At 36.1% G+C, this 27,634-nt stretch overlaps 1 protein-coding gene across 1 annotated transcript in view; it reads right to left on the bottom strand.

The window, feature by feature from the left end:
• LOC104577906 (contactin-3) overlaps positions 1 to 27,634 on the bottom strand; it is a 68,575-nt gene that overhangs the window by 36,450 nt on the left and 4,491 nt on the right. The window contains exon 3 of the mRNA XM_010225421.2: positions 10,153 to 10,248. Within this exon, the coding sequence (XP_010223723.2) occupies positions 10,153 to 10,248 (96 nt within the window). The remainder of the gene's footprint in view (positions 1 to 10,152; positions 10,249 to 27,634) is intronic.

Here is a 27,634-nt window from a genome sequence, read left to right as displayed (position 1 = left end):
CAAAATTGCCTTCAAAATTATTCTTTATGGTCCCTTCAAAGGAAAACCCTTTTGAAACAAACTAGCAGATATGGTAGAAAGTACAGTATATTTTTGTTTTGCTGTTCATTACTTATAGAGAAAATGGAACTCTGTAGCAAATTTTATTCAGTAAAAGCCACTTCCTTTAAGAGGTGAGGTTCCTGCCTCTCATTCATATCTTAGGGAAACAAAAAGGAAATCAATTTCTAATGATTTTTAAGGCAAAAAATAATTTTTCACCCAAGTGCCACTCAGCTTAAAGTTTATAAAAAAATTACAGCTTCTGCAAGTGCTAATTAGCACCAATTATAGTTTGATTGCTCTGCCTTGATGTTAAAATATCTTCAAGCACTTGTACTGCCCTTACAGAGCGAAGATCATCCTTCTGCAGAAGCTTAATTTGAAAGTGCATAGATGTGGACACAGCCATGAAATGAAGTGCAGGCAATTAATATAATCCTCAGCATTAAGTATGAATATGCACCCAGAAAAATGCTAAGCCAACAGGAGAATTTAACAAAAGATTGTGAAGATGAAAAAACATTCAATAAATGAAATTATCAAAGTATTTGACTGAATAATGCAAAAAGCACGCCAAAATGGAATGGCCTATCCTAAATGCATTTAATTTTCTTCCATCAATATTTATATTTCTTCCATTAATATAACTTTTCAGGATCTGTGCGTGCAAACTGTTAACATTCCCTAGAGCACTCCTGAGTGAGGCTTTCGACACATGGGAAATTGCTCATTGCTGAAAGTCAGCCGGCCTGTTCGGCTTGTAGCAGAAACCTCTTCAGGTAGAGGAATGTCTTTGTCCAAAAGTTACTTCCTATGTGACATGAGATGAATAATAAATTAAAGATAAGGAAAGCAACCATGGATTAAGAAAAACATTACAACTAAACTATCTATTTTATTCTTGGACAACACAGCTACACAGCGTCAAGAACCACGATAGATGCTATAGCTTAACTTCAAGTAATACTTTTGGAAAGTGATGCAGCAGTCTCATCATCCAGCCACAGGAATATAGCCCATGTAAAGTTTTTACATACACCCATTTTACAATATAAATACTCAAAAGCAGGTATCACCTGCTGTTCAACCAAAACAACAAAAAAAAACTAAAACAACAAAACAAAAACCACTGAAGGGGACCAATCTGGATACCCAGTAGGGAAATAAGCAGCTTGATTTCATTCCCATTACACCACCTTAAGTCAGGAGCAAATTCATTAAGACCAGCCATTATGAATGCAAAATGTAAAGGATATTGCAGTTAAATCGAACAACCATTGACAGTCTACAAGTAAACTAATTTCCCATTTGACATATATTTTCATTGCCTCTCTTAAAAATGGATCCTGGTGTTTCTTTCCCTGTGCCCTGCAGCCAATATCTCATTTTATATTTATTATACTTTACAAAATTGTAGTTTTATTTTGCAGAAAAATTCATATTAAACAACTTGTTCTATGATTTATTGTGTTTACCCCATTTTTCTATTGCTGATCTCAGAGCACCTCAAGGGACATAAACTCACTCCCTGTCAATTACAAGTTTGCAGTTGATTTTCTGTTATAAATGAAAGTAATACATCTCCTCTGGGCTTCCTCAGAGAGCTAATCCTTTGCCTTCCAATGTACTTTTTCCTTACTTTCAGACCACAGATGGATAAGGTATTGGAAATTACAGTTATTACTCAGTTTTTGTTTACTATATCTTGGTTGGCTTCTACTTTTGCATTATTTGTTTATTATTTACTGTGCAGTCTACATACCATCATCTAGGATTATGTTCACATGGTATTAGGCACTTTGCATACAAGAAGTGTCCAATGGAAAAAAAAGTTATAAAAACTTCATGTAATTTTCAAACAAACTTCTAAAATAAGGATTCAACAATTTAAGTCATCCTTTCTGGCCTGATATTGTCATTTTCTACCATCTATGAGCCTTGGAAAAAACCACCTGAGGTGAGATAAAAGCGTAAATAGTTACAATAACTACGTGCTTCTTTTAGAAGCGTTACTGAAATTCTCTCCAAACTCGTCTTGTTAAGAATTAAGGCTACAAGTAACTATTGTTAGGAATATAGTCCAAGAAACTCATTCTATTCCATAGTATAATGGGAAACATCCTGATTTGAAACTAATGTATACCATTAATCATTTTGGCATAAAAGGTGAATTATTTTGTAGGTTAAAATATTAAAAAAAATCAATTTTCAGCAGGCTGTGCAGGTAATTAGGCATGCAACTTCTGCGTATGGAATAACGCAAAAGAGTAGAAGCAGTGTGAGAAACCTACGTAATGTTTTAAATCTGTGCATTCAATAAGAATGCTGAAATATTAGCTGAAATTAAAAGCATGATTCTTCCAGGTAAAACCTTATTTTCATCTTAAAATATATAGTAGCAAGAACCCACTCATTATTATTATTAAAAATCATGCTATCACTATCCCATTTCAAAAATCAGAAAAAGGATGGATTTTTTTTTCAATCTAGTTGCAGCGACACTTACATTCTTTCTGCTGACCCCCATTCTGAATACCCAGAACTGTAGAAGAGCCAAGCAGTAATTATAGAAATCGTTTGGTTAACTTGGCTCAGCTACTGTGTGCAGCAGCACTCCAGTGATATAAAAATTTCCAAAAAGCATTAGAAGTAGACAATTGCAGTCAAAAGGAAAAAAAAAATTCTAAGCTCATCCTTCAGAAACAGAGGTCTTCTGTCTTGTACAATGCCACAAAAAACAACAAAACAAAAAAACCACAAATAACAACAACCACCAGCACCAATATCCCACCACACTCACATTCTATATATATATAAAATATATATATATATAAATATAAATAAATATATATAATATATATATAAAAGGTAGCCACGGGAAAGGCTGCCCAGCCTGTATGGTGCTGTATGCTGTTCTTCTCCCCCCTGCCCCCCACTTTTTTTTTTTTTTTTTTTTTCCCCTCTCCTAACACATGGGATTTGATCCTTAGCTAGTGTTAGTTCCAAACTGAACATGACCTTGCAATATAAAAGTAGTCCTTAACTGGCAGGTTAAATGTTCATTCCTGCTCCGGAGGAAACCCAAATGCTAATGGAAACATCTAAAAAAAATGCTTTAGTTTGGGTTCCAATGCTGAATAAGAACCCAATTTCATTTACCCTGTAGTTGTGAAGGGTGATGGATTAGTTTCTCTTTATCACATTTCGGAACTAATTGTTTCAGACTAGCAATGTCATTCAGAATGTACTGGCTCTGATCAAATCTTTCTTACCCTAAAAGTAAGCACAAAAGAAAGAAACTGCTTTAGGAAGCAATATTTAAATACATACCCATTAGCCATATCCATTTCAAATGACAAATTGTTCTTTTAATCACCTCCCTAGAACTTCCCATTTAATTGCTCAGAGCTTTTTTTTTTTTTTTTTTTTTTTTAAAAAACAACTCTGTTGAGCATTTTCAATGGTTGAAAGTATTTTAAATTGCTTCCTGCCTATAATCATTTTGAGGATAAAAAGACAATAGTTTGGCTTATAGTTCAACTAAAACACATTTGATTTCTTCTGAATGCTAAGCATGTGAAAAACTATGGAAACTACCTAAGCATTTTAGTATATTTGTATGAAAAAAAAAAATGTATTTAATAGGTGGTAGTAGTGACAAGCTTCATTTCATAGCCTTGTACTTACTTAGGAGAAGGTACTCGGGAAAGTCCCTAGAAAAAACATAAGAATTGCCTTCTGTTTTCCTGTTACTAGTGTAACGATCAGCACTGACAGCATGCCCGGACTGCAGCCGTCCTCCTTTTGCCTTTTCCCGGCCAATTATCGTATTCTCAGGGAAAAGTGAGAATATTTTAGTAGCGACAACAAGAATAGGGAAATAAAATAGAGAAACACACAAACTATCAATTTGGCAGCACAGGCAATCTTGGTAGGGAAAAGGGTTAAAAGCAGTTTTCTGAAGTATTCAGAAATGGCCAAAAAAAGTGTTTTATGTGAATCTTTTTTCTTGTATTTTGGTTCTTCCCAGTTTATCTTCATCTCTGTTTCTCCCCCTTCTTCCTACAAATACCCTAGTAGAAATGAATTCATGTACAGCCTATTGTTACAAAATCTTTTGTCTCATATTCCTGTACCTAAATAAACAGAATAAGGCAGCTAAGGAGAATGTCTCTTCTGGAAACCCTCTATACATTTTATTTTATTGATGAAATCTGTGAAGTTTTAGTCTCAAAATCCTCCTCTACTCTCCCATAGCCGCCTAACATGACATCTAAGTTTACAAAGTCTAGTAGAGAGTCTTTACTGGATACCAGGTGTACCTAATCCAGCAGAGTCTTACCCAAAACACTTCCTCAGGCATTAGGTGAAGCTCTGTCTCTCTTGGCACAGCCCAGTTTGCCATGCTGCTTTCCTCCATCCCTCCAAAATACAATCCACCTTTAAAATACTGAGATTTCAACAATATTGCTTTCATTCATTCTGACTTGAATACGTGGTATTTATTATATGTACATGCTTTCACATATTAGTAATGACTGCAGGCAAGAACCTCTCTTCAGAAAAATGGTTATGGTAATACTATAACTTTTTATCATTTTGTGTTTAGAGGTATTCAAGAAGATTTAGCAGAACATTTACAGGAGCTGATAACACTGATCGTAGATGGTCCTAGGTTTTAGATTTTACTGACCATCTGTCTTACCTGGCCATGACCTATCACTATTTATCTCCCAAACTGAGATTTACTAAAGTAACAGAAGACCAATTATTTAAGAAATAAAATAATACTAATATAGTAATTTAAAATACTAACATATAATAATAAATAATAATACTTTAAAAAAATAAAATACTACCTTCACAAGTTCATTATCATTACTGTACATAATGAAACATGGAGAAAAAATATTCTGGGAATCTGGAGAGATCTACTGCTCATTTTGCTTGCCCTCTCTCAAACTGGAATCACACATCATTTGTTACAAGTTCCCTAAGGTGGGTATACATCTCCACACAAGCTTAAAAACAACTACTATATAGCAGTGTGAATAAAAATATACTAATTTAAATCTGCTTTTCCTCACCCTGAAGCACAGACTCAAAAAGTGCATTTTACACATATACACACACAAACACAGAGTTAGTTTGAGGAATCATTTTTCTCTGCAGACATTGATTTGTTACTAGCAGGGAGAATAATGCTTTGACAGATAGAAATCACTGTAAATTCCATCTGGGAACATGTGTTATTGTCCCTTGTATGGGCAAATATAAATGTCTCTTGGGCACCATTTGATTTCAAGCTGTCAGCTGAAATTTGTGCAGATGATGATGATGACACCAGTAGGACTATTGCAAAATATATTTTTAGATAAAAACACCATTTCTCCTTGGCAGATTCAGAACACCTCAAGAACACTATGGAAAAAATTGTAAGACCACAGCTTTAGCAGTATTCAACTTACTATTCTCCTTAGAATGCATTTTTGTGAGAAAATCTCATAATGTGCCTATGTGTGAATAGGATTTATTGCTCATACTCACATACCATCTACAATCTACATCAAAAAGTGGTTGTGAAAAAAAAAAAAAAAAAAAAAAAAAGACAGTCTACTTTGTACCTTACTGAAAACAAAGATTGGCAACAGAAAAGAAACTATAATCTAGAGTTCTATCAGTTTGCTTTTGCTTTTTAAGGATACGAAACACTTGCAAAGCCAAATGAGTTATATCAACTCAGATTATATTTCCCTGAAAAATGACATATTGGTATTCAACAGTGGAAAAAAAATAAAAACATCAAAATATTTCTGGCATATGAGAGACTTTCAGTGCTCTGTTATTCATGAAGCAGGTTTTTTTGGAACCTAAGGCTTCCAAATGGCAATACAGAGGCAGGAGCAACAATCTGCAAGTCTAAATACTAATTTACTACAGACATGACATTATTAACTGGATGATTTGTCATACCAACCAGTGAGCAATAAATTGTGATCTATTTTCAATGATCTCCTATCAGGTCAGACCAGCATGCCACAGCTTTAAATAACAGTTGCAAGTTATAGGCAATCTAACATACAACTTATCTTTCATGTATGGTCTCATTTATCTATTAGAACTGTATTTATCATGACATGATAATAAGATGACCATCCTTGCTTCTTTTTTTGTGTAGAAATGCCTTTGCCACATTGATCATTTCCACATAAAATAGGAACATTCATTCCTCACAAAGCTAATGGTGAATGCAAGCAAGATCTCCCTAGCATTGTAAGAATGAAAGCAAGCAGTTTGACTCCACACATTCTTGGCATTTACACAAGTTCTTCTTGGTTATGTTCACATTTCATAAGAAATGAAATAAGGGGGGTATACCTACTAACAAAATAATTCAGGCAAAAACCTAATTCCTTTAAAAATATAGTAATCATTAAGCTAATTTCCATCCCTATAAATGAAATGACTATGCCTCATTGCTCTCCCCTGAGGACATAAATACCTTAAAATTAGTAAAATTTTCCAAAATTCAAAAATGAGATTAGTAAAACTGAGGCCCACTACATGATAATTTAAGATGCATACAGTAGTAATAGAGGAGAATACCCTAAGGCAGCTGTGTGGCATTGTCACTTCAGGCATTACCACACCCTCATTTACTGATTTTGGAACAAAACCGATAGTAGAAAGAAATACTTTTTAGCTCTCCATATGTCTAGTGCCTTTTTAACTAGCTACATATTAAATGCAAGACAGATAGTAACTTTCATATGTTCATTTGAGATGACCGATATATTGTCTCTCTTTTGAAAACATAGAAGAAAGATAATAAAAGGTCTAACGTATAATTGCAAGGGACAGCCATAGACCTACATAAACAAATTTTAGATGTCAATTTTATCTCTAAACTATGTACATAAGGGAACTTGTTTTGTAGAAAAACAGTGTATTTTAATTCAGTTACAAGAAACACATTAAAGTTATATAACCAAATGCACAATGATTACTCATGACTGAAGAGCACCTTAATTATCAAATAACTACTATTTCTTCCCCCCTCCCCCCCCCCCCCCAAACAGAGAACTTGCTATTTCTACCAAGATGAAGATCTCTTTGTATTATAACTGGAATGTTGTGTATGGAGGAATAAGCACAATTTATGCAAAGCTCCTTGAAAGCGCCTTATAGGGTATATAAAAGGCAATTGCTATCAAGATAGCAAGACCTTCTAAATCATGAAAGATGGCAAAACTCAAAATGCTTTCAATGAAAAAGTGCTCAAAAATGCTTCTAAATAGGTAGGTGCTTAGTGCTGAAAAGTGGTACCAAATTCAGCATATGATGTCACTGGGTTTCTTTGCCTCGTTCAGGCCTGCAGCATGCTTGCTTTCTTTCATCTTACACATCTGGGACAAAGACGATTTTTTGTGACTAAAGGAGACGAGAAGCCAATGTATCAGAGAAAGTTTTTAAAGTTACTGTTTTGAATTACTCAGCAAAACAGATAGGGAGCCACAAAATGAGAGATCACAGGTCTGGAAAGGACTGCACAGCCATTAGAGCCCTATGGCCACCTGCTGTTCGTAAGCCATCCCAGGAAGATAACAGTCTAACTCATTTTTATTTTAAACCCAGCTTTAAAGGCTGCCAGCCTCAGGCAGTCACAGTTTAACAATGTGAGTCATTCTGCAGTAGTGTCTCACTCAGGTTGCCAGGCTTTCCTTACTACAATGGAAGCCCATGGGTGCTTCTTGTTCTATTCTTGCTAGATAGAGAGTTGATTTCTTTCTCTTTGCACCAGTTTTGCACATATTTAAAATGCTATTGGTTATCACACCAGTATTCTCTCAGTCATACCTAATAGATTACTTCTCTTGCTCCCATAGAGGCTCTGTTGAATCAGTCTAATCAATATCTTAAAGACTTACTGACTTGTGTCCCATCATGTCCAATCTAAAAACAATGTATTCTTGACATCACTGTGATACAGACTATTTTACTGGAGAGAGGGGAAGAGCATTAACATTTCATATACCATGAGACCCTCAATGGTTAATCCTCCAATTCTCAAACAAATCTGAAAATTCTACATAATTTTAGTAACAATTATTATATGGCAATTCAGAGACCCCTCAGCTCTTCTTTTTTTTTTTTTTTTTTGGCATGAATAATAACTAGTGTGAGGGTGTCTAATATATCCTATCTGTTGACTGTGAAAGAAATTCCCACTTTTTCCATGTGGTGATATGAACCACAGCTCTTAGGAATACAATCACGTTGTTTTGTTTTGTTTCCTGTTTAACACCTCAAACTTTCACATTCTGGACGTACTGCAGGATTATAGTCAGTTTGGAGATGTGCAAAGAATGTGGGCATCAGATGGGCTTTTATAATTCAGACTTTGGACTGTATATAGAAGCAGAATTTAATCATTCTGTTTGTATAGAGAACTGGGACAATAACCCATTTTCTCAGTCATCAAAAAAGCAAAGCTTTTCTAAGGAATTTGATGATTTAAGCATATATGTCACTTAGAGAGAAAAATTCTGCAGGTTCCAGACAGCTGTAAACTTGCCACTTTAAGTCTATGAATGCTTGTACTCCAAATTTAAGAAACCACAATACCTAAATTATTGCATTCGCAATGTTTAGTTTGTATTACTTTGTCTTCACAATCAAAATTAATGTTAAATTTTAGGGGGAAAAAAGGGGGGGGACTGCACATCAATAAACAAAATAGAATCAGTTTCTTTCAAGCATTAGTTGTGTCTCAATGATAAGCACTAAAGTTTCAGAACACATAATGAATAAGACACAGTCCCAGCTTTGGGTCCATGAAGGATCCATACATTCAGTTGTCTTGATCCCTTGCAAGATAGCAGCTTTTTAATTATACAAGCATCACCGCATTATACTATCAAGTCTCTTAATTCCAAGAAATGGGGTACATTAGCACAAATAAAAGACAAAAATCTGATTTCTTACAATTGTCTGATAATACAGAAAGCTAGACTCATTGAGGCTAAGCAATTGTGAAATTAGGCAGAACTTAACTGCAGTAGACAATTAATTAGTGGAAATACCATAAAAATCAAACACATTAAGTGCACAGAAATTGCAAGAGCTAGGCAGACATTTTGAGATAAAATTAAGTCCTTCTATGACTTAATTCCTTGACCTTTTTTCTCTTTAGCTTCCATGGTTTTTATTTTCTTTCCTTTCTGTATTCAGCTCAGAAAGGAGGTACCATTCTTGCTCTTTGATGAATGTGTCTTCCGTGTTTCTGCAGTGACAAACAGATACTTAGAGCCAGCTCTGGTTAGAATCATATTCTATGTAGCAGTGTCATCCACCTCTGCAGCCCTCCTCGGTGCTAGATAGAGAGGATGTAAACATGAGTCCCCAGGTATTGCCTGGGATCTGCCGGCCAGGTGAAGCAGCAGCTTTCCATGACACAGTTTGCTCCGTGCCATTTCGTCAAGTAAGTCCTACCATTCTTTGTAATTTTAATCCCGAAACTTAACTCAAGTTAGCATACAGTATTAAACTGATCGAAACAGTATTTGTAGACTATAAGATATTTGATAAAAATAAATTTTAAAAGGCAGTCAGCCCATCTATGCTGCTTTCCTATTACCCGCTGAAAATTCTATATCTGGAAAACTAAACTGAAAGGTTCACACACAGTTTATTTAAAAGAAGGGGTCAAATAAGAGTGATATCATGTGATGTGTGAGGGCATATGTTTAAGACCTCACTGGGAAAGGCTCATACCTTAATTTTTCTAAGTTGGATGTCACCTGCCAATCAACATAACAGACACTGACTGCAGAGTAGCCTGCACTACTGAATTAAAATAGACAACTCTAAGAAATTTTAGTTAATTATTTCATATCTATTTACAACCTGTGCTGATAGCTGGCTCCGTGAAATAGCTTTGATGAATTTTTGCAAGAATATTCTATACCAGTTTGCTGGTTCTAGCAGGTAATACTTGAATTTAACACTAAAAGCAAGGAAACATCCAGTGCATCTAGCTCACAAAAGACCTTTTTAAAGACTACTGTTGCTTAAGAGGAAAAAAAAAAAAAAAAATGAAATAGCTCTTACCCCCAGAATGAGGCGGTGTTCCACAAAGCAGCACAACTCCCTGCCCCTCTCGAACTGACACTGCGCTTCTTATTTTAGTTCTGGAGTTTTCAAGATCTGTATTTGAAAGAAAAATAACTTGTATATTAGGAAACAGAAAAGCCTAAATACACAGGTGTTTCAAGCTCTTCAACTCCAAATGTCAAATCATTTGGTATGCAAATAGGTTCAACAATTTCAGCTGATTACTTGCAAAATAAATGACTGTTGAACATTAAGAATACAAAATTAGGACTAAAGAACTAATTTAAAAAAAATAAATAGATCCTATGATTAATTTTATTCTTATGGTAGGTCTATACTACCATAGCAGAATGTCAATATCTAGAATGGTGTTACAGTAACTTAAAAGGAGATTTTGAAACGACCGTTTCTTCTAAAACAAAGAAAATAGCATCAAGGCTCTACTGACCTTCCCTAATCCTCTAACTAATGTTAATAATACAACTACTCAGAAAGAGATGCATGTCTTAAACAGTAGGAAAAAAAAAGGAAAAAAGAAAAAAAGCTTTTTTTTTTATTAAAGGGAGGAAAATGAGGGAAGAGAGAAGGAAGCTACCAGCTTCAGTTTCAGAAAGTCCTTCAAGTGTTATCAATAGTAATGAGCTGTACTACTACACATTAGTAAAGCAAAATATGAATTAATATGCCAACCAGAAAACAACTGGAGACCAAGAAGTTTAAGAAAATGAAAAAAAAAAGTTGTTTACAACTTTATAAGAAGATATATTCTCACAGTCTTCGTAATAAAGACAGCCCTTATTTAAAGTGTAATTATAGTGACTGGACTAAGTAACCAAGTGACCAGTAATTATTTCCCCCAATAAAAAAAAAAAAGGGGGGGGGGTTTAGTATTAAAAAGCAACAGCCTTCTGTTCTATAGAAGAGGAGACAATGTTTCATTAAAAACACATTTATTGCCACACTATTTTATTTATTGGTCTGTAAGAAAAATTGTGCAATTAAAAGAGGGAGAGGGGAAACATCTATGAACTCTTCAGTGTCTTCTACATGCACAAAGCTTTCTGTCTTGCATCAATATATTCCTACAGTCCCATTTGACCAGGTGCTCCACAGCTGGACTGATTTCATTGGTGCCAGCCATATAGCGTCAACCTTAAACACACTGAAAATTAGCTCGCATAACTATGTTTTGGTAACTGCTCTCACAGGAGTGCTGTTTAAAGCATATAGGAGGGTTCTTAAGGATTCCATTTCCAGCTTTCTAACCCTTTCTGTATAATACACATATCAGGCACCTGTGCTTTCACTCGCACTCAGTAAGTAGGGGCCCCTCCGAAAAAAAAAAAAAAAAAAAAAAAAAAAAAAAAAAAACTTTACATATAAAATAATAAAATCTAAAATGTAAAATGAATTTGGACTGAATTTGGTCCACTTACCCTGCAGCCACTCTGAGTTAAGTCATTCAAACGCAAAAAGTATTATTTCAGTAATCAAGATACCCACAATATCACTGCTTTCTAAATACATATATTCATTTATTGCAAACATACTTTAAAGCCTCAGTCTCTGCGCTGTCCTGGACCAGGTGCTAGCAGAAGGAAGGTGCTCTGACCTGGGGCACGCAGGCAGGCAGGCAGCATTTCACTGGGCTGCAGGCACCCAGCTGTGCCCCGCCAGAGCTCCACAGGTTGATCTGCTGCAATTTTACATTGCAGAAGTTGTTCATTGATTGCAGATAAAGATGATTGCCACAGGGGAATAATTTGGGGCGGTGGGGGGAGGGAAGCAGCAAAGCAAAATCCATCAGAAAAAGAACACAAACCTTATTACAATGAAAGAACAGTTTTCCATCAATTAGCAGGAAGCTCTCCATTCTACTTTGCAGACTAAGTAGGAACCAGACTAATCACCAGTACCAGACTAATCACTCTAGCTGCAGATAAATATATATATATATAAATGAATTAAATGATGATACGGTTTCTTTATATAAGAGACTTTATATAGTGGTTTGATAGTACTTTGAAAATAAAAACAACATCCTGTAAATTATTATGAAAACACTGCATTAGAAAGTATTGCCCAATGAAGTCTGGACCTCTGACCTTAGAAAGCATCCTGTGCTCATATACAGTATTCTGATCTTATTTTCAGGGGTTTCTGTAGCACATTGAGTATTACAAATACCAAAACAAGTCCTGTTCAGTGGAACAGCAAGAGCAATTTTTTTGCTTGTTTTCTTTTGCTTGTTTTTATAAAGCTGGTAGGCTACAAGTAATAATACAAGCATGGAGTGCTGAATCTTCTAACAAAACTGGCTATTAAGTGAAAGCATTGGTAAGGAATACTAAGTTTTCTGGAAACTGAGAGGCTGAATAAAATATTTTAAGAAGTGAGCAAATAATGGAAACGTTTTCCTTTCTCAGGTTTATTTGTTATTCTGAAATAAGAGGCACTTATCCTACAGAAATATCTTAACATGATAAAACACACAACAAATAAAGCCTGCTATTTTGAAGGAGTCTATTGAAGTAATGTCTTCTTATACTCACTTAATGTATAATCTTGAAAAAATTACAGTTAAGATGCCCAAGTACCTAAGCCAGACAACCAAATATTAGCTGTTAAATATTAACTTTGAATATCCAATTCTGAAGGGACTGCTTGATGTCGTCACCTAATCAAGTACTAGACAAAGCTGCTTGTTGTTGTTATTAAAAAGTTAACTAACAAAGTTAATCTGCTAAAAGTTAGTTGCTATTAAAAGGAAGTATCAATTTCTCAGCTCTTAGAAGAACAACAGCCAGAGCTATACTGCAACAGCTATTTTGGCAATGACAACTTCTGCAGGAGAGACACCGACGTATCTCTGGAATTTCAGCCTGTTTTGATTTAAACCTTTCCTGCTGATTAAGTGGCTCATATGCTCACACAAACTTCATACCTACAATACCTATGTCCAAAATCCAGCTACACAGAGATACTTTAACATACATTACATTACTACTTGATTCAAATGCTGGAAAGTGAATGTATACTTGGCATAATTAAGCTTCTTAATACTTTTATCATCTCAGTAGAATAGTTAGGATACCTTAGGCATGTTAACTAGAACACAGCGCATGCAGACACAGAGCAATTAAAAAAAAAAAAGACATAAACTGCATGTTGATGCTGTAAGTCCTGCAATCTGCAGACCAGCCATGCAAGCATTTGCATCCCCACGACGTAAAGAAAGCGAATTTTTCCACTGACTTCACTAGGTTTTGGATCAAGTTGGAAACTAGAATAGAGGAAGGAAGATTAAAGTTATTTCTGTAAACAATTAGTGTTTGAGGTGGAAAGGAAAGAAGAGAAATGACAGTGCAAAAAGGAACACTACTCAAAGCACACAAAAGAACTGGGTGATTTGTCACATGGGAAGAGATTCACTGGTTATTGCAGGACTATCTGACAGTTTTTTTTTTTTTCAGTCTGGTATTACAGAAAAACAAAGTAATTTCACACCAACCTCTACAAAGTCTCATAATGCTATGACACACTTCTGAACTTACATAGCACAACATTGACCTATATGAAGGTAGGAGCGCAACAGGTTATATATACTAGCATAAGTATTTTTAAAACTATATTTCAGTAAGAGGGGAACAGCTCCTCTCTCATTACTTCCACAGCACAGGAAGCTGGAGCCAGTTACCACATGAGCCTCCACTTCAAAGACGACTCTTGTTTCCTGTAAGTATCAATATCCTGGCCTCCTTCATGCCTCAAAAGCTCCAGGACAGAGAAAGCAGGAAGGCATCTACCTCCTACCCCCAGGAACCTTGCCTTGCACCAAACTGAAGTGAGAGTTTCATATCAAGGGAGCTACTGCTTATAAAATTGCAGCAGCCTCACACAGCGTGGGTAAAGGACAAGTGCCTGTAACTTGGCTCTGCTGCATGAAAACAGGAATGTTTAAAGACCAAGTCAGATAGGGATTAGGACCAGTAGGAACTAGTTAGTTGCTTTGAACAGTAACAAATGGGATTAGTCACTTGGGATGCATCAAAAAAAACTACAGAAAAAGTTAATCATACCAAGTAAGCAAAAATCATTTAAAAATCACAGCACTGTTACACACACACAGAAACGGAAAGCTTAAAGAAAAAAAGGCACAGACGTAAGAGCACCGCGGACATGGAGAGCTACCCTACCAAACAGGGAATGATAAGGGAATAAAAAAGGCTATTAGACACCTTCACAGACCTGTGTGGGACAGAAGGGAGAGATCACAGATAGCAAAGCAAAAAGCAGTTGTCAAACATTAATAGCACAGAAGATGATCAAGTTAAACATCCAATAAGTTTTATTTTTTTTTAAAAAAAAAAAGAAAATATTTGAAAAAATACAAGGAAAGGAGAAAATGAGCATTGCAATGAGAACCCCACATTTTGAAGGAAAAAATTTAGGGAGAATTTTTAGGGAGAAATTTTTTCTCTAAAATATTAATGTTTCCAAAAATGTCTTCTTGAAGTTCACATTACCTGGGAATTACCTTTCACTCAAAGCAAATATTTGAGTTGATTTTTTCAGTGCTATAATTTAAGAAACATCTCACAAGGGAGCAATGTTTGCTCAAGCAAGTAATCCTACAGCTGAGCCCTCAGTGCTCTGCAGTTCCCATCCCCTCAAAGCCTTCCTAAAACAACTCGTAAGAAGGTCCTGACAACATTCTAGAAAGAACCTCTATCACTCTAATGGCTTATGATTAAAAAGCAAGTTCAGTGTTGGAAGAACACTGAGCTATTCACATTTCAATAGTTAAACAGATGGCTAAATGCTTTGCCAGATCTGGGTCTAATAACCTAGAGGTTTTTATAAATGACAGTTTCCAAGGCAGAATTCCTCAAGACTTTGTATACATTGTACTTCTGAAGAATTGACAACATGCTGGTGACAACGGGAGTTTTGTTTCTTTTTAGGCTACTGACTTCATTCATCTTTGCAAAGATGGTAACCTCTTTGTTCAGACAGACTCATTCTCCCACAGATAATACAAGCTGGGCTGTGACCAGAAAAGATTACCGGGATATGGGTAACCAAGATCCAGCATTTTCAGCACCTCACTGGGTTGCGAGCACCTGGCAAAGAGCCACACTGTTTTGATTAGGGCCATGTGGACTATAACAGATGTAAAGATGACAAACAGCAGATACAAGAGATGACAAAATATCCTATCAACAGATGTCTTACTACAGCTGTTGCTGTACATGTAAGAAAAACATACACTAAATTGTTAGTCAGCATAGGAATCTTACATTCTGAGGCCATTAAAACATTTGTCATACCTGAGTTAAAAACAACAACAAGGAACTGCTTGAGTTTGTGTAGCACTGCAAAAACAAGGAATGTTCCTTGAACACCATTAACCACAGTTAACTCCAACACAACTAATGTGAAAATCCTGAAAAAGTTAATGCGTGGTTTTCATTGGTACGGAGTCTTCATTGATCCTGAAGAGCCCTTATACTACTATTATTGGATCTGGACACCTTCTTGATAAAGACATGGAACGATTTATTTCCCAAATACATGGGGTCCAGCTAAAGACCTGACTAATAAGCCATCTTTCTATCCCACCCAATACACTTTCTGAAGAGCACGTAGAATTGCCAAACAGAAGAAAACTCGAACATCTGAACTCTTCTTGTGTTGCTAGCTCTTAGCAGAGCGCAAGAACTCGACCGCAGGCCGGGTCTGCGCGTGCAGCAAATGGATGCGCGCACGAGGCTCCCGCCAGCCAGCTCTGCCGTGCCAGGGGACCAGACCCTGCCCTCCCCCCAGCCACGCTGAGCGGAGCCCGCGACCTGCTGAGGTCAGGTGAGGCAGCCAAAGCTTGTTGTACGGAATATTAGCTAAAATTTTAATCTGAGCCCCAGTTCAGGGAACAGGGGACATATACCTTGAAAATGCTTTCTACAACCTTAAAACCATTTCAGCTAAATAAGGGAAAAAACAGTTTCTGGATTAAAAATTTACAATAAAAGATGCTACAGTTAGGACATCTGAGCAAATAAGAACCCAGTGTTCATCACTTTTAACCTCTACCTTACTCTACAAATAGTTCATAATAATTTGATCTTTTTTTCCTATTGTAGTTTCTTTAGGTAGGGATCATTTCCAGTAAGTCAACCTTGTGTCTGAGTTTTAATCCAGACAAATGAAGGAAAGTAAAAATTTTAATTTGCACGATGGAGTAGTTTGGGATACTGAACTGCACGTACATAACCATTCCTGTTTAAGTACTTTTAGTGTTATCCATGCATACAAAATCTAGCATCTTTTATCCTCGCCAAACGATTATATATCTGCTTAAACATTATTAAAAGAACTTTTTCCCCCACCATAGAAGTACACTTAATTCATCTGAAGAGATTTAACATGCTTAGATCTGATACTCATTCTTAATATAGATTTCTGTAATATTAATATGCTATTTGTCAACCTAAAAGAAAAACAAAACAAACAAACAAAACTCCACTGGGTATCAAATCATTCAATTCAAATAGAATAATGATACAAACCATTAGAGTAATAAACTTACAAGGGACTACTGAAATCGTTTATATAGTAAGATATCAACTCGAAGTAAGACGGAGATGACAACCAGAGCTTTATCCTATATGCTTGTAATAGGTGAACATTTATATATCAAATCAAATAAATTAAAACTTTGCATTTCACTTCTGCCTCTGTTTTGCCACGAATCACTCTAGTAGTAACATTCAGACATTTTAATAGTCTCATATCTGCCTGGTTAGTAGGGCTGTTAAAAGGGACAATTATTTATTAGCCACTATTTTTAGAAAGAGTTAAGTGAATTTTCATGTCTGACAAATAAAGTAACTCAGACTTAATGTCCTGAAAATAGCATATAGTCCTGAAAATACTGACATTAATTGTTGCTACGCTGCCCAAATCTCACCTTTCTCAAATGGAGGTATAATAGCCTCTTCCTCATGTGCTTCACTACAACTGCTGCAATATCTAGTTGAGTACAAAAATGTTCCAACAGCATACAACAGATTCCAGAGAACTGTTGCAAACACTTATGACTATAAATCTCTTTGGTTACTAGCTAGGATTACACTGCACTGACAAGCTCAGAAGTACAAGACAGATAATAAAAACAATCTATTTCTATCAAAGCACCATACAGCATCAGTAAAGCTGTAGCTTAGTGGATGTGCACTAGTACATCAAAGCAAATCATAATATAGTTTGTTCATTTGTTTTACAGTAGCTAAAGCAACTTTCCTTGGAGATTTCAGGGGACAGGAACTCAGTGAAGAGCATTTCCTTCTGGTTGTCACTAGCTGCGAACTGACAAGTACAGTTAGTACTTTCCATCAGAAAGTACAGGCAGGGAAAAAAAGATTTTACTCAACATGATACTAAGAGTTCAGGTAAGTTTAGACCAATAAGAAGTTGCCAAGTTCACCGAAAAATGCAAAAATGAAACACTAACTTGATCACTAGGTGGTACAATACTGTGTACTCTGTGAGATAGAGAATGATACTGAACACTGAAGAAATAGTGATGAATATCATCTAATTAAACCACATTGCCATCTTCTGCACAAGTAGTCCTTAAAAACGAAACAAAAACAACAACAAAAAAGCACCACCATATGGTCTTAATTTAGCATATTTGCACAAACATATTACTCTGTAGTCTCCAATTAAATTTTCAGTGGAAGATATCAGACTGTTTTTTGCACCCAAGACATGCTGCAGTTTTCTGCTGAGAACTGGCTTGTATTTCTGGTAGGCCATTTAAGAAAAACTTATGAACAGAGATCCTTGTAGTTGCTCTAACACACACAGCAAGACTTATTTAGGCACTCTGCAACAGCTCTATTTATCTCAGCTAAAATGTTTTCACTGTGGACAAGTTTATCTTCCACTCGCATCGTCCCATCACCAGATTTGCAGCAGTCATTTAGAGGACAGTTGATACAAACCACCACGGAAAACAAAACAGCAACCTGCAAGAGTAGCTTGGTCTCTGCAACAGCTACCAGGGCCGGTCAGGCAGGTTACCACTGCAGTAGGACATTGACAGGAATATCTGAAGCACATGAACTCTTTTAAACAGAACTGGACACTTCAGAAGCAGCAGTAATCTTGCTACAGACTGGACAACAACTTCAAAAAAGGGTTACAAAGTAAAACTGGTTTGTAATATGCAGGGAATCAAAACAGAAGATCTAACAGTTCCTTCTGAACTTCCAGCTGAGGAAGACACAAGTGACCTACTTCACAGCTTATTCTCCAGCATTTAAAGTACTATAAATACTACCTTTTATCCCATCAAAGAACTGTTCCTTCTAGCTACAGAAACACACACGAAACTGTATCAGCCTGCTAACAAATGAAGGGTGTGAGGGGGAGATCTGCTGCCTGCGATAAGGCCAATGTTTCATTTGCTCTGTTGCCCAGGCACTTCTGCCCCTCACATCTTCTCACAAATCAGAATCTTTCTTGGTCTTTTTAGCACACGTGCCAGAGCTTCAGCCTGGTTACTAAACTCCTCCCAGTATTAATCACTATTCTGACCCAGATATAGCGCAGATATCTTAAATAAATAAATAAAATCAAGTAGTTTAATCTCCATGTGGAAAATAAATCCTGTATTTTGATTTACAAAAGCATGAACAGTGATTGTTATGCAATTAATCACAGAAGTAAATAGACAGAAGATAAAATTGGATTTGGTCCTGCTCAAAATGAATTGCTATCTGGTACTTCATTGCCTGTGGAAGAAAAGGAGAACCTTGCAAGCATGACTTGGAATAAATTAAATTCATTACATAATGCAATGATTTGTGATGAAAATTCATTCTGACTTGATTTACTTTGACATCGTATATAGTAACAAATTTAAGCAATTCAGTGTGCAGTACCATGGTGTGCTCAAGAGTCTTGCTTTGCACTGAAAACATGGCCATGATGCATAGTAGCTTTCATACAGCCTCCGAGATGCCATTCACCCGGAGACTGGACGTGACAAGAAACGGCACTCGTTTGGGTATTACCCTTAACCCAGAGTCAGTACTGGGGGCATGGAAGTACCTTTAGGTTCAATAAGGAAGTACAGAAGAAATTGTTAACATTAGATATCAATAACCAAAAGCACCAAACCATACACATCTTAGGTACTTGAGGAACGAGTAAGGAAGCCTACGGGGCAACTGACAAAACATGAACAACAATTAGGGGAGAAAGAAAAAAATTCCCATCATAAAACATGAGAAGCAGTGGAATTATAGAACTAGGGTCTGTAAGAAGAAACCCAACAAGTTACTGACTTACTTGATTATCTTCATTGTCAGATAAAATATTAGAACATATAGTAAGAAGAATCAATATATAAGTACTAGGAAAAATACAAGTCACCATAAGTTACAAAGAATATAAGTTCATAAAGAGTAACTGCACTAGACAATGTGATAGTTGCCTTCTTAAATGCATGTATTTAACATAGATAGCCCCAGACACCAGTTACAGGTCATCATCTTCAAAATTCTTTCATTCTTTCAATTCTTTTGATCTCTCATCAGCCCTACAGGATCCCAGTGGTAATGACAGCAAGCAGCAGTATAACAAGTTCTTCATTTGAAATAATTGCATAAAAAGACGGGGAAGGAGAGCTAGCTTAGAAAACACACCACAGGAGGTTATCCCAAGGTTCAGAACAAGGTTATCCACACAGAGTGCTATTAGAAAGCAAACACCCACCCATAGAAGTGGAGTGCGTGGGTTTTTTTGTTTGTTTGTTTGTTTTTTTCCTCTCTTGTTGATTCATTTTAATGGTATCTATTTGTAAATGGATATACATATGAAGGAGCTTTATAACAATTGCTTGAGACTACTAAATCATATTGAAATGTTAATATTGTATTAAGACATTTTTGTGTAGATTTTGAATTGTTTATTTCCACAGCAAGTGCAATTAGAAAAAAATATCTATATCCATTTAGAACTTCAGTAAAGTTAAACATCTTTGGGGGGCAAGTATTTGAAATTCTCATAGCATAACTTTCATGGTACTATCCTTGAAAAATACAGTCCTAGATAGATACTATGCAGCTCCTGTAGAATGTTATTTAAGATAATAATACCAATTGCCCTTTGAAGGAAAAGAAAGTTAGCTGGAATCAAGTTGGATGACGCCTTGGTGTTGTTGCCATTCATTGAAATCTTAACAAGATTAAAAAGAAAACAAACAGGGTGGAGAACACACACACACACACACACACACACACACACACACCCCTCCATTGACCCCTCCACCAAGGAGGGAGGGCTGCACCTGGCACAGGTCACAGTAGCTGTGGATGAAGGGAGAAGACACACAGCTCTGCTCATAAGGATTAGGAGGGGTCCGAACACAGCAGGGGAAGGGCAAGCAAGAGGGCTTCTGCAAACTAGCGAGTCCTTTCCAGTTTACTCCCCAAAGCCACTGCTAATGCATTACTCAGTGCACTTTTTCTTTTTTGCTCTTCTTGCAGCATTAGAGAATGAAAAAGAAAATACATGGATGATTTGAGCACATTAATCTCCTCAGAACAGAAAGGAATGAGACAAGATCTACAGAGAATTGCATTCTGTCTGCCTCTGCTTTAATGGCATTACACTTGAATGAAAGCAGAATTATGTGGAAGACTTAGCTCATGGAAGGGTCAAAGAGATGACAGCTGTGGCAGACTGTGGTAAACCTTTAATATGCCATCATGTACCAATGTGCACATCCTTCCACGGGTGAATAAATGTGGCTGAACAAGGGATTACACCTGAGCAAACAACTGCATGGATTAATAAAAAATACAGATATGTTCTTCTGCTCTGTTTCTATGAACAAATATGATCTTGGCACTACTGCAAAGAGTTTAATAGACTGAAACACATACATAAGAACAAACTCCCAAAACATAGTGGGATCTCAAGTCTTTTTGTTGGTATCTGAAGAGATACTTCAAGTGACAGATGCACTTTGTGCAGACTAATATCCAGTGTAAACAACATTTTTCCATGTAGGGTGGCATAAGCCTCAAAAATACATTATTAACTGCAACTTGTAAAAAGCCAATAGCTGAAAAAAAATACAGTTTCATAAAAGAGAATGAAAGTCTCTCACTACACAGGGCTCTAAGAGAGGTAATAACAGAAAAGAAAAACTAGGCAGTCCTAAGTTTCCTTGCCTATTAAATGACATTACATACAATCTATAGTATGCACTGTTACCATTCACTACTGTATTCTGTTAGAAACATCTATGCAAGTGCATCATCAACACCAAAAAAAGGCAAAAAAAAAAAAAAAAAAAAAAAAAAAAAAACCCAAAAACCAGTACAATAGCAACAGCACTCCAGGTTCCATTTCTTTAAATATTTACTCGGTTTAGCAAGTAGCTATACTCATGATCAACATCTAGAAACAAACCAGGTAGCCCAGCAGCAGAAACATACAAAGTGGAAAGGCGCTCAAGTGAAGCCATTTACAATAGAGATTCTCAATCCCTTCTAAATCTGAAGTTTTGTGTTGCAGCTGTTTATTACTTAAGATTTGGTATATACTTATAAATTCATTTAGTCCTAGTATAATTCAGTAAGTCACACCTCTAGCCAAGGCAAATGCACTTGTTAAATGCCATTTTTTGAATGAACATTTTGTAGATGAGATTTTATTGCTCTAAAATGCATTCAAAACATTTTGAAGTTTATTTTAGTTTTTATTTCAGTTTGCAGAAGCTCCTATACAATACTGCTTAGTTAGTCACAAAAGGTGACACAGATAGCACGCAGAGCTGTTCCTGTTGACCAATATTTTTAATGTTTGATTTGTTAAGTTTCAAAACCACAGTTGGAGGTTCAAAGGGTTAAATTCCTATCAAACACACCTATCAGATGCAATGGGCTTTAAATCAAGCTCCTAATGTTATAACGTATACAAACAAACTCCAAAGAATATTAATATTTAAACTGAAAATAATTATTGTCAAGATTTCAGCACTTAGAGACATGTGAGTAAGGGAGACTGCGTAGGAAAGACTGTGAAACCCAAGTGAGCTAACAAATTACATTGCATAAACAACCAATTCCTCATCCACTGCTGTAAGGTTGAAGACACGGGACAATCTGACAGGGATGCTGCCCTCACCAGGATTCTGGTACAAACGAACAAAAGGTGATAGACAAACAAGAGCACATGAATGAACACGCAGTAGACAAAAATCCAGACAAAAGTCAGAAAATAATCGTTTCTTAGCACTGTACTAACTTCATTAACCCATTCAATGCAAGTTATGGCCTTCAGAGTTAAGGTAATAAGCAATCAAGTATCTCCATCACACCTATGGAATAAAAGCTTTGATTCAAGTCCATTAGTGTAACACTACCTTCCATGGTTCTCCAGTTAGAAACTTATATTATGGAAGCCCAAGTAAGTGAAATATTCAACATGAGAAAGATTTATGTAGATAAACCAACCTCATTTAATACCTTAAAAATAAAAACAGATGTAAGTAACAAATTATGTGAGGAATTCTGTATAAACATACTTGCATTCTGATTTGGGGCCATGTCCCTGTGATATAGAAGACTCGGAGATCCTCCCCCTGTTCAGAAGAATTTGGTTTTGGCCTGTGGATAGGCCAATCCTCAAACCTGCTGAAAGGGTTTTGCCAAGCTACCAAAGCAGAGGGAAGGTTTGATTCTCATGAAGCACTAATAAATAATTTACTTTTACATGGATAAAAATAGTTTTGTCATGTAATCAAAATATTATTTCCTTTATTATCTATGCCAGAAAGTCTATACCCTTCTCACCATACTCCTCTCTTTCACATTATCTTTCAAAGACTGCACATGAATAACAAGAGGCAAACAGATTTACATGAATTAAAAAAACAGGTTGCTATGGGAATCAGATTTTTAAAAGTTACTTAACCCAACATAGAAAAGCTGACAACTGGAGAGAACTCAAATGGAATTGAAACTGTCACCTGAACAGATAAGGTTATGATCTGTAACAACCACTTTCTCTCCTTCATTTACTTCTTCTATATAGATTTCATTTTATTTCTATTTTAAGAATAAAATACTTCACGTTAAGATTCAAGAAATGCAAAAAAAAAGTAATATCTTCTAACAGGTTGCTTACTATTGTAATTCAATTATATTGCTTAAAGTGAACTTTTTATAAATATAAGTATATTTAAAAAAAAAAAAAAAAAAAAAAAAAAAAAAAGGACAGAATTCAATGTCCTTAAGCTAAAGTCTACATAAATTTAGATTTAATTTTTCCATAGCTGCAGTCAGTAGAGGTCATTCTTAGAAGTTTCAAAGGCAAAACTGGCAGTATTTGCTTAAATTTTCAGACATGCATAAAAGCAAGGTTGGAGTTAAGCTTTTGCTTCACAGTCTTGCACTATTTTTGCACCCGCACTCCCCCACCCCAAAAAACAAGTGAGAAAGTTTTGTTCCAATCCCCAATAAACACTGAACCCTGAAATCTCACTAGAGAGATATACAACCTGTACTGAAAAAGCTATAAAAACTAAGATTATCCCACCTGTTGTTTAACAAGAAATTACAAGGTTAATTACAACAACAAAAAACCCAATCAATCAAGAAAGGCTTTTGTCCAAGAGGCAAACATCTGCCCAAGTCAATTACATTCAAAATAAATGCTTCAAGATTGACAAAGAAGCAAGAACACAGTTTCTTCCAGGAGAGTTTTAAAATATAAAGTGTATTTATTCTCAGTTGTGCTGTCTCTTTCTGAATAGTTTAGACATTCAGCTTTAGATCTCATCCTCAACATATTCTCACTCACTTTTCAACTCTCATTCACAACCATATTTTCTTTTTCACTACCCTGAGCTTCCCAATTGGCTGGTACCGGTGTGCAACTGCACAGCAGAACACAGCAGAACCCAAGACTTTTCACATCACGTTGCCTTCCCTATTGCCTCCATTGTGGCATAGCCGCAACACAGCTCATCTGCTGATCTATAGACTTCATAAACAGATGAACACTACTACGTATATTTTAAAAGTAAGAAATGGAAAATTAATTCCTAGATTTTTGGGCAACACCTTTATCACACACTAGCTGAGGTCACTGCTCCTATTGGGTCATCATTTTTTTTCTTCAACAGCAGCCAACAATACTTCAGAAGGTAGTTTGTTTTTTTGACAGCAGGCCTGGGATGTTTCTGTCTAGCTTGCTATCAAAAGGTCGAAGAAACAAAAGGATGTTACAAAAGGTAACTTTCATTTCATTACACCAACCAGCAAAAGGTAAGTAAAACAGCCAAGTTCTCTAAACTTTTTCTCTCTCCAGTAGCAAGTGCCTGAGTAAATAAGCATGACTAACAGGTGCTGCTTGCGATTAGGGAAGAAGAAAAAATGATGATGCTTTAAGAGAAAATATGGAGGCATATCAGCTTGCTAGGAATGTATGACAGTCTCAGAGTCAGCTCCTAGTCTCTACTTTTCCCAACCCCAAGTCACCTGCCATTAAGGATGGGAGGAAATAAGCTGCCCTTCAAGAAGTTCTAAAATCTGCATTGCTCTAAACTTGACTGTTCCAAAACTCAGAATTGCCAAAGTTGGGCCACGCAACCCAAGAAGCAGCTTTGCAGAGGCTCTTGTCTTACCCCCAAAAGCTACTTTATCTGAGGTGTCTGAGGCAGGAGACTGAAATAATACAAGGAATAATCAGATACAGAATAAATATCTGACAATATTCTAGATGATCCACCATGAAATTCTGCAGACAGAAGTCCCAAGGGACAGGGAGTTATCACCATTCTTACTCAAATCAATAGTGAAGATATTTGATAAATGATTGTTTTTACAGGCTACTATTAAATGCATCCCTAATTCTATAAACTTTCAGAAAAAAATATAATGCAACTACCTGTTATATTTTACAGCACTTCCAATTGCTCTAAAGAGAACTGTGCAAATGCAGATATATACCCTTTGCGCCCAGTAATATCTGGGAAAACAAGATTTTATTGCAGAATAAAACACCTAAAATTAAAATTGCCAATAATCAAAACTACTCTATTCAGAAGTCATAAATATTGCGAGAAGTTTAATTAATGAAGATAAAAAATGGCATTTGTCATGTTGATATGGAGTTTGTAAGCAAGGATTCAGCTTTAATATGAAACAGTACAGCAAGAAGTAGCTGCTTTCTACTCCTCCTCCTCTCCTAGGAGAGGAGGGTTTTTTTGGTTTGGAACATAGAGTGGAACTGGATGAGGCAGTTTTTAAAGTCTGTCTTTGGAAAGAGGTTTATAGTGCCACCACACTTTCTACACTTAAGGAATTAAATGTTTTGGATGATAGAATATGCTCACCATCTCAATTTCAATTCCTGTAAGTCCAGTGAACTTAGTGAAGCTTCAGCAAGTCAGTAAAGTCTTTTTGTTAGGTTTACAGCTAATAAAAAGAGGATCATGACAAAGGAAACCCTGTTTATTTCCTCAGTTTACTCAAAGTAAAGGCAGGGCCATCACCGTCTGCTACCACTCACCTTCTTGGTGGTATACTGACAAAGAATGACAGCAAGCCCAAAAAGCATTTATGGAAATCAGTGTGCACCATTGCTAAGCCCAAAACACAGTAAAGCTTGCAATGCACAAGTGCACAAGAATACTATGGCTGTATTAAAAACAAACTCTGCTGTAGGGAGCCAGAGGCAAGATTTACACTGGTTCATAGCAAAAAGTGAACCCACTTTATAAACAAAAGGTAAGAGTGGCTGCATGAGGACAAGTTTCTTAGCTCTCAGAGCTCCAGTGTCTGAATTTTGGGGAAAGGAAGAGGCTTACTAAGCCTGAGAGAAGGCTGGTTTTAAAACCAGAGGAATACCTAGAAGCGGTGCATTTTTAAATTTACGATAGCAGACCTGTATTCTGTTATCAGATTTGTACAAAGCACTTGTAACATCAGAGGACTCACAGGAAAGCTGAAGTCGGCTCCTCATTTTATACCTAATAGAAATGTTTATTATATCAACTTAATATATCTGTTGGCAATACAGAAGTGCTCCAACATAAAAAGTCTCTGAAAAAGTCATTCTTGGCATAGATGCGTATTACACTTTTTGTATTTTATATGGTCATCATGTATTACCATTAACGTGTAAAAATTATGCATTAAGATACAGAATGAATCTGTCCAAACAGCTTAATACTTAACAAAAACTGAATTTAACAAGAATGTCACAATCTTATGTAAGTGATGACACCTATTTATTTTTTTTCACAAATCAATTTTCACCCATATGAAAACTCCTCACTAGAAACTAGATCAAAATTATAGTAATAGCTTTATATATATAAAAATATAAATTGATATAAGATACATTTCCCATAGCAGTCCACTAAAGGAAAATGCCTGTTTTGCACAGGGGAGGGTTATTATAGGAATTCTGCCATGTCCAAAAAGCATTCACTAAGAATTACATGTTTATGACTGCAGCTATTCTGCTATCTGCACATATATTTTCACAGCAGTTTTAGAAATGTCTAGCGCATCTGGAAACTCAGCACAGGAGAAAGAAACTTTCTGTACTAAGAGACTGTAAGAGTTAACCTATCCTCCTAGGTCTGAATCTTACCTCATCTATTGCCCCAAAAGTGTGTTCTATTGAATAAGTTTTTAATTCAACGGATTGATGTAGAAGATGCCACGTGTTCTGCGATTAAAAATAGGTGCCACTTTAAAAGTGGAATACCTAAAATTCTCCGTAATGGCATATCCATTACATATTTAGTCCATGTTATCTCTGAGTGCAATACAGTTTTCCAGCCTTCCCTTCTTAAACTACTCATACCTTATAAATTTTAACCTTTGAATCATAACAAATATAAGTTGTATAAATGTTACCAAGAGATGCAGAGATAAGAGATAAGGTTATAAACTCTTCAGTGTCTTGTATAGGAAAAAGATTAAGATAATTTTACTGATTTCAAAGTATAAATAGCCATCTAACACCACCACAACCACGACTATTACAAAAATCAATCATTCTACTACAAATAACATGCATGATACCAGTAACCAAGTGACCTACTGCACACAAACAAAACATATACACACACACACACACACTTTTCTGCTTGAAGTATTTCCATATGCACAGTTGCAAGTGGCACAGTCCTGCTTTTCAGCTAACAGGATGTTCACAACTTCCCCTCTTCTCCAGGGCTTGTTTACTGTTGCTTACCTTTACTATTAAAGCAGAACAGCAAGAAATACAAGAATGTTGCTAAGACCATCACAAAACACCATCCTCTATAACCTTCTTGAACGAGCGTAACCTGCTGCCATGCCCACCTTCACTATTTTGGGTTTCCCATGAGCTGAAAGGGAATCAGACTTTTACATGGCTTGAGGATTCAGCAGGACCAGGG

This window comes from Tinamus guttatus, unplaced genomic scaffold (assembly GCF_059628265.1).
Source record: "Tinamus guttatus ecotype Peru unplaced genomic scaffold, ASM5962826v1 Tinamus_guttatus_pri_ptg000451l, whole genome shotgun sequence".
NCBI classification, from domain to species: Eukaryota; Metazoa; Chordata; class Aves; order Tinamiformes; family Tinamidae; genus Tinamus; species Tinamus guttatus.
Note: the sequence above shows the minus strand (reverse complement) of the source record. Positions and strands in the feature narration are given on the sequence as shown.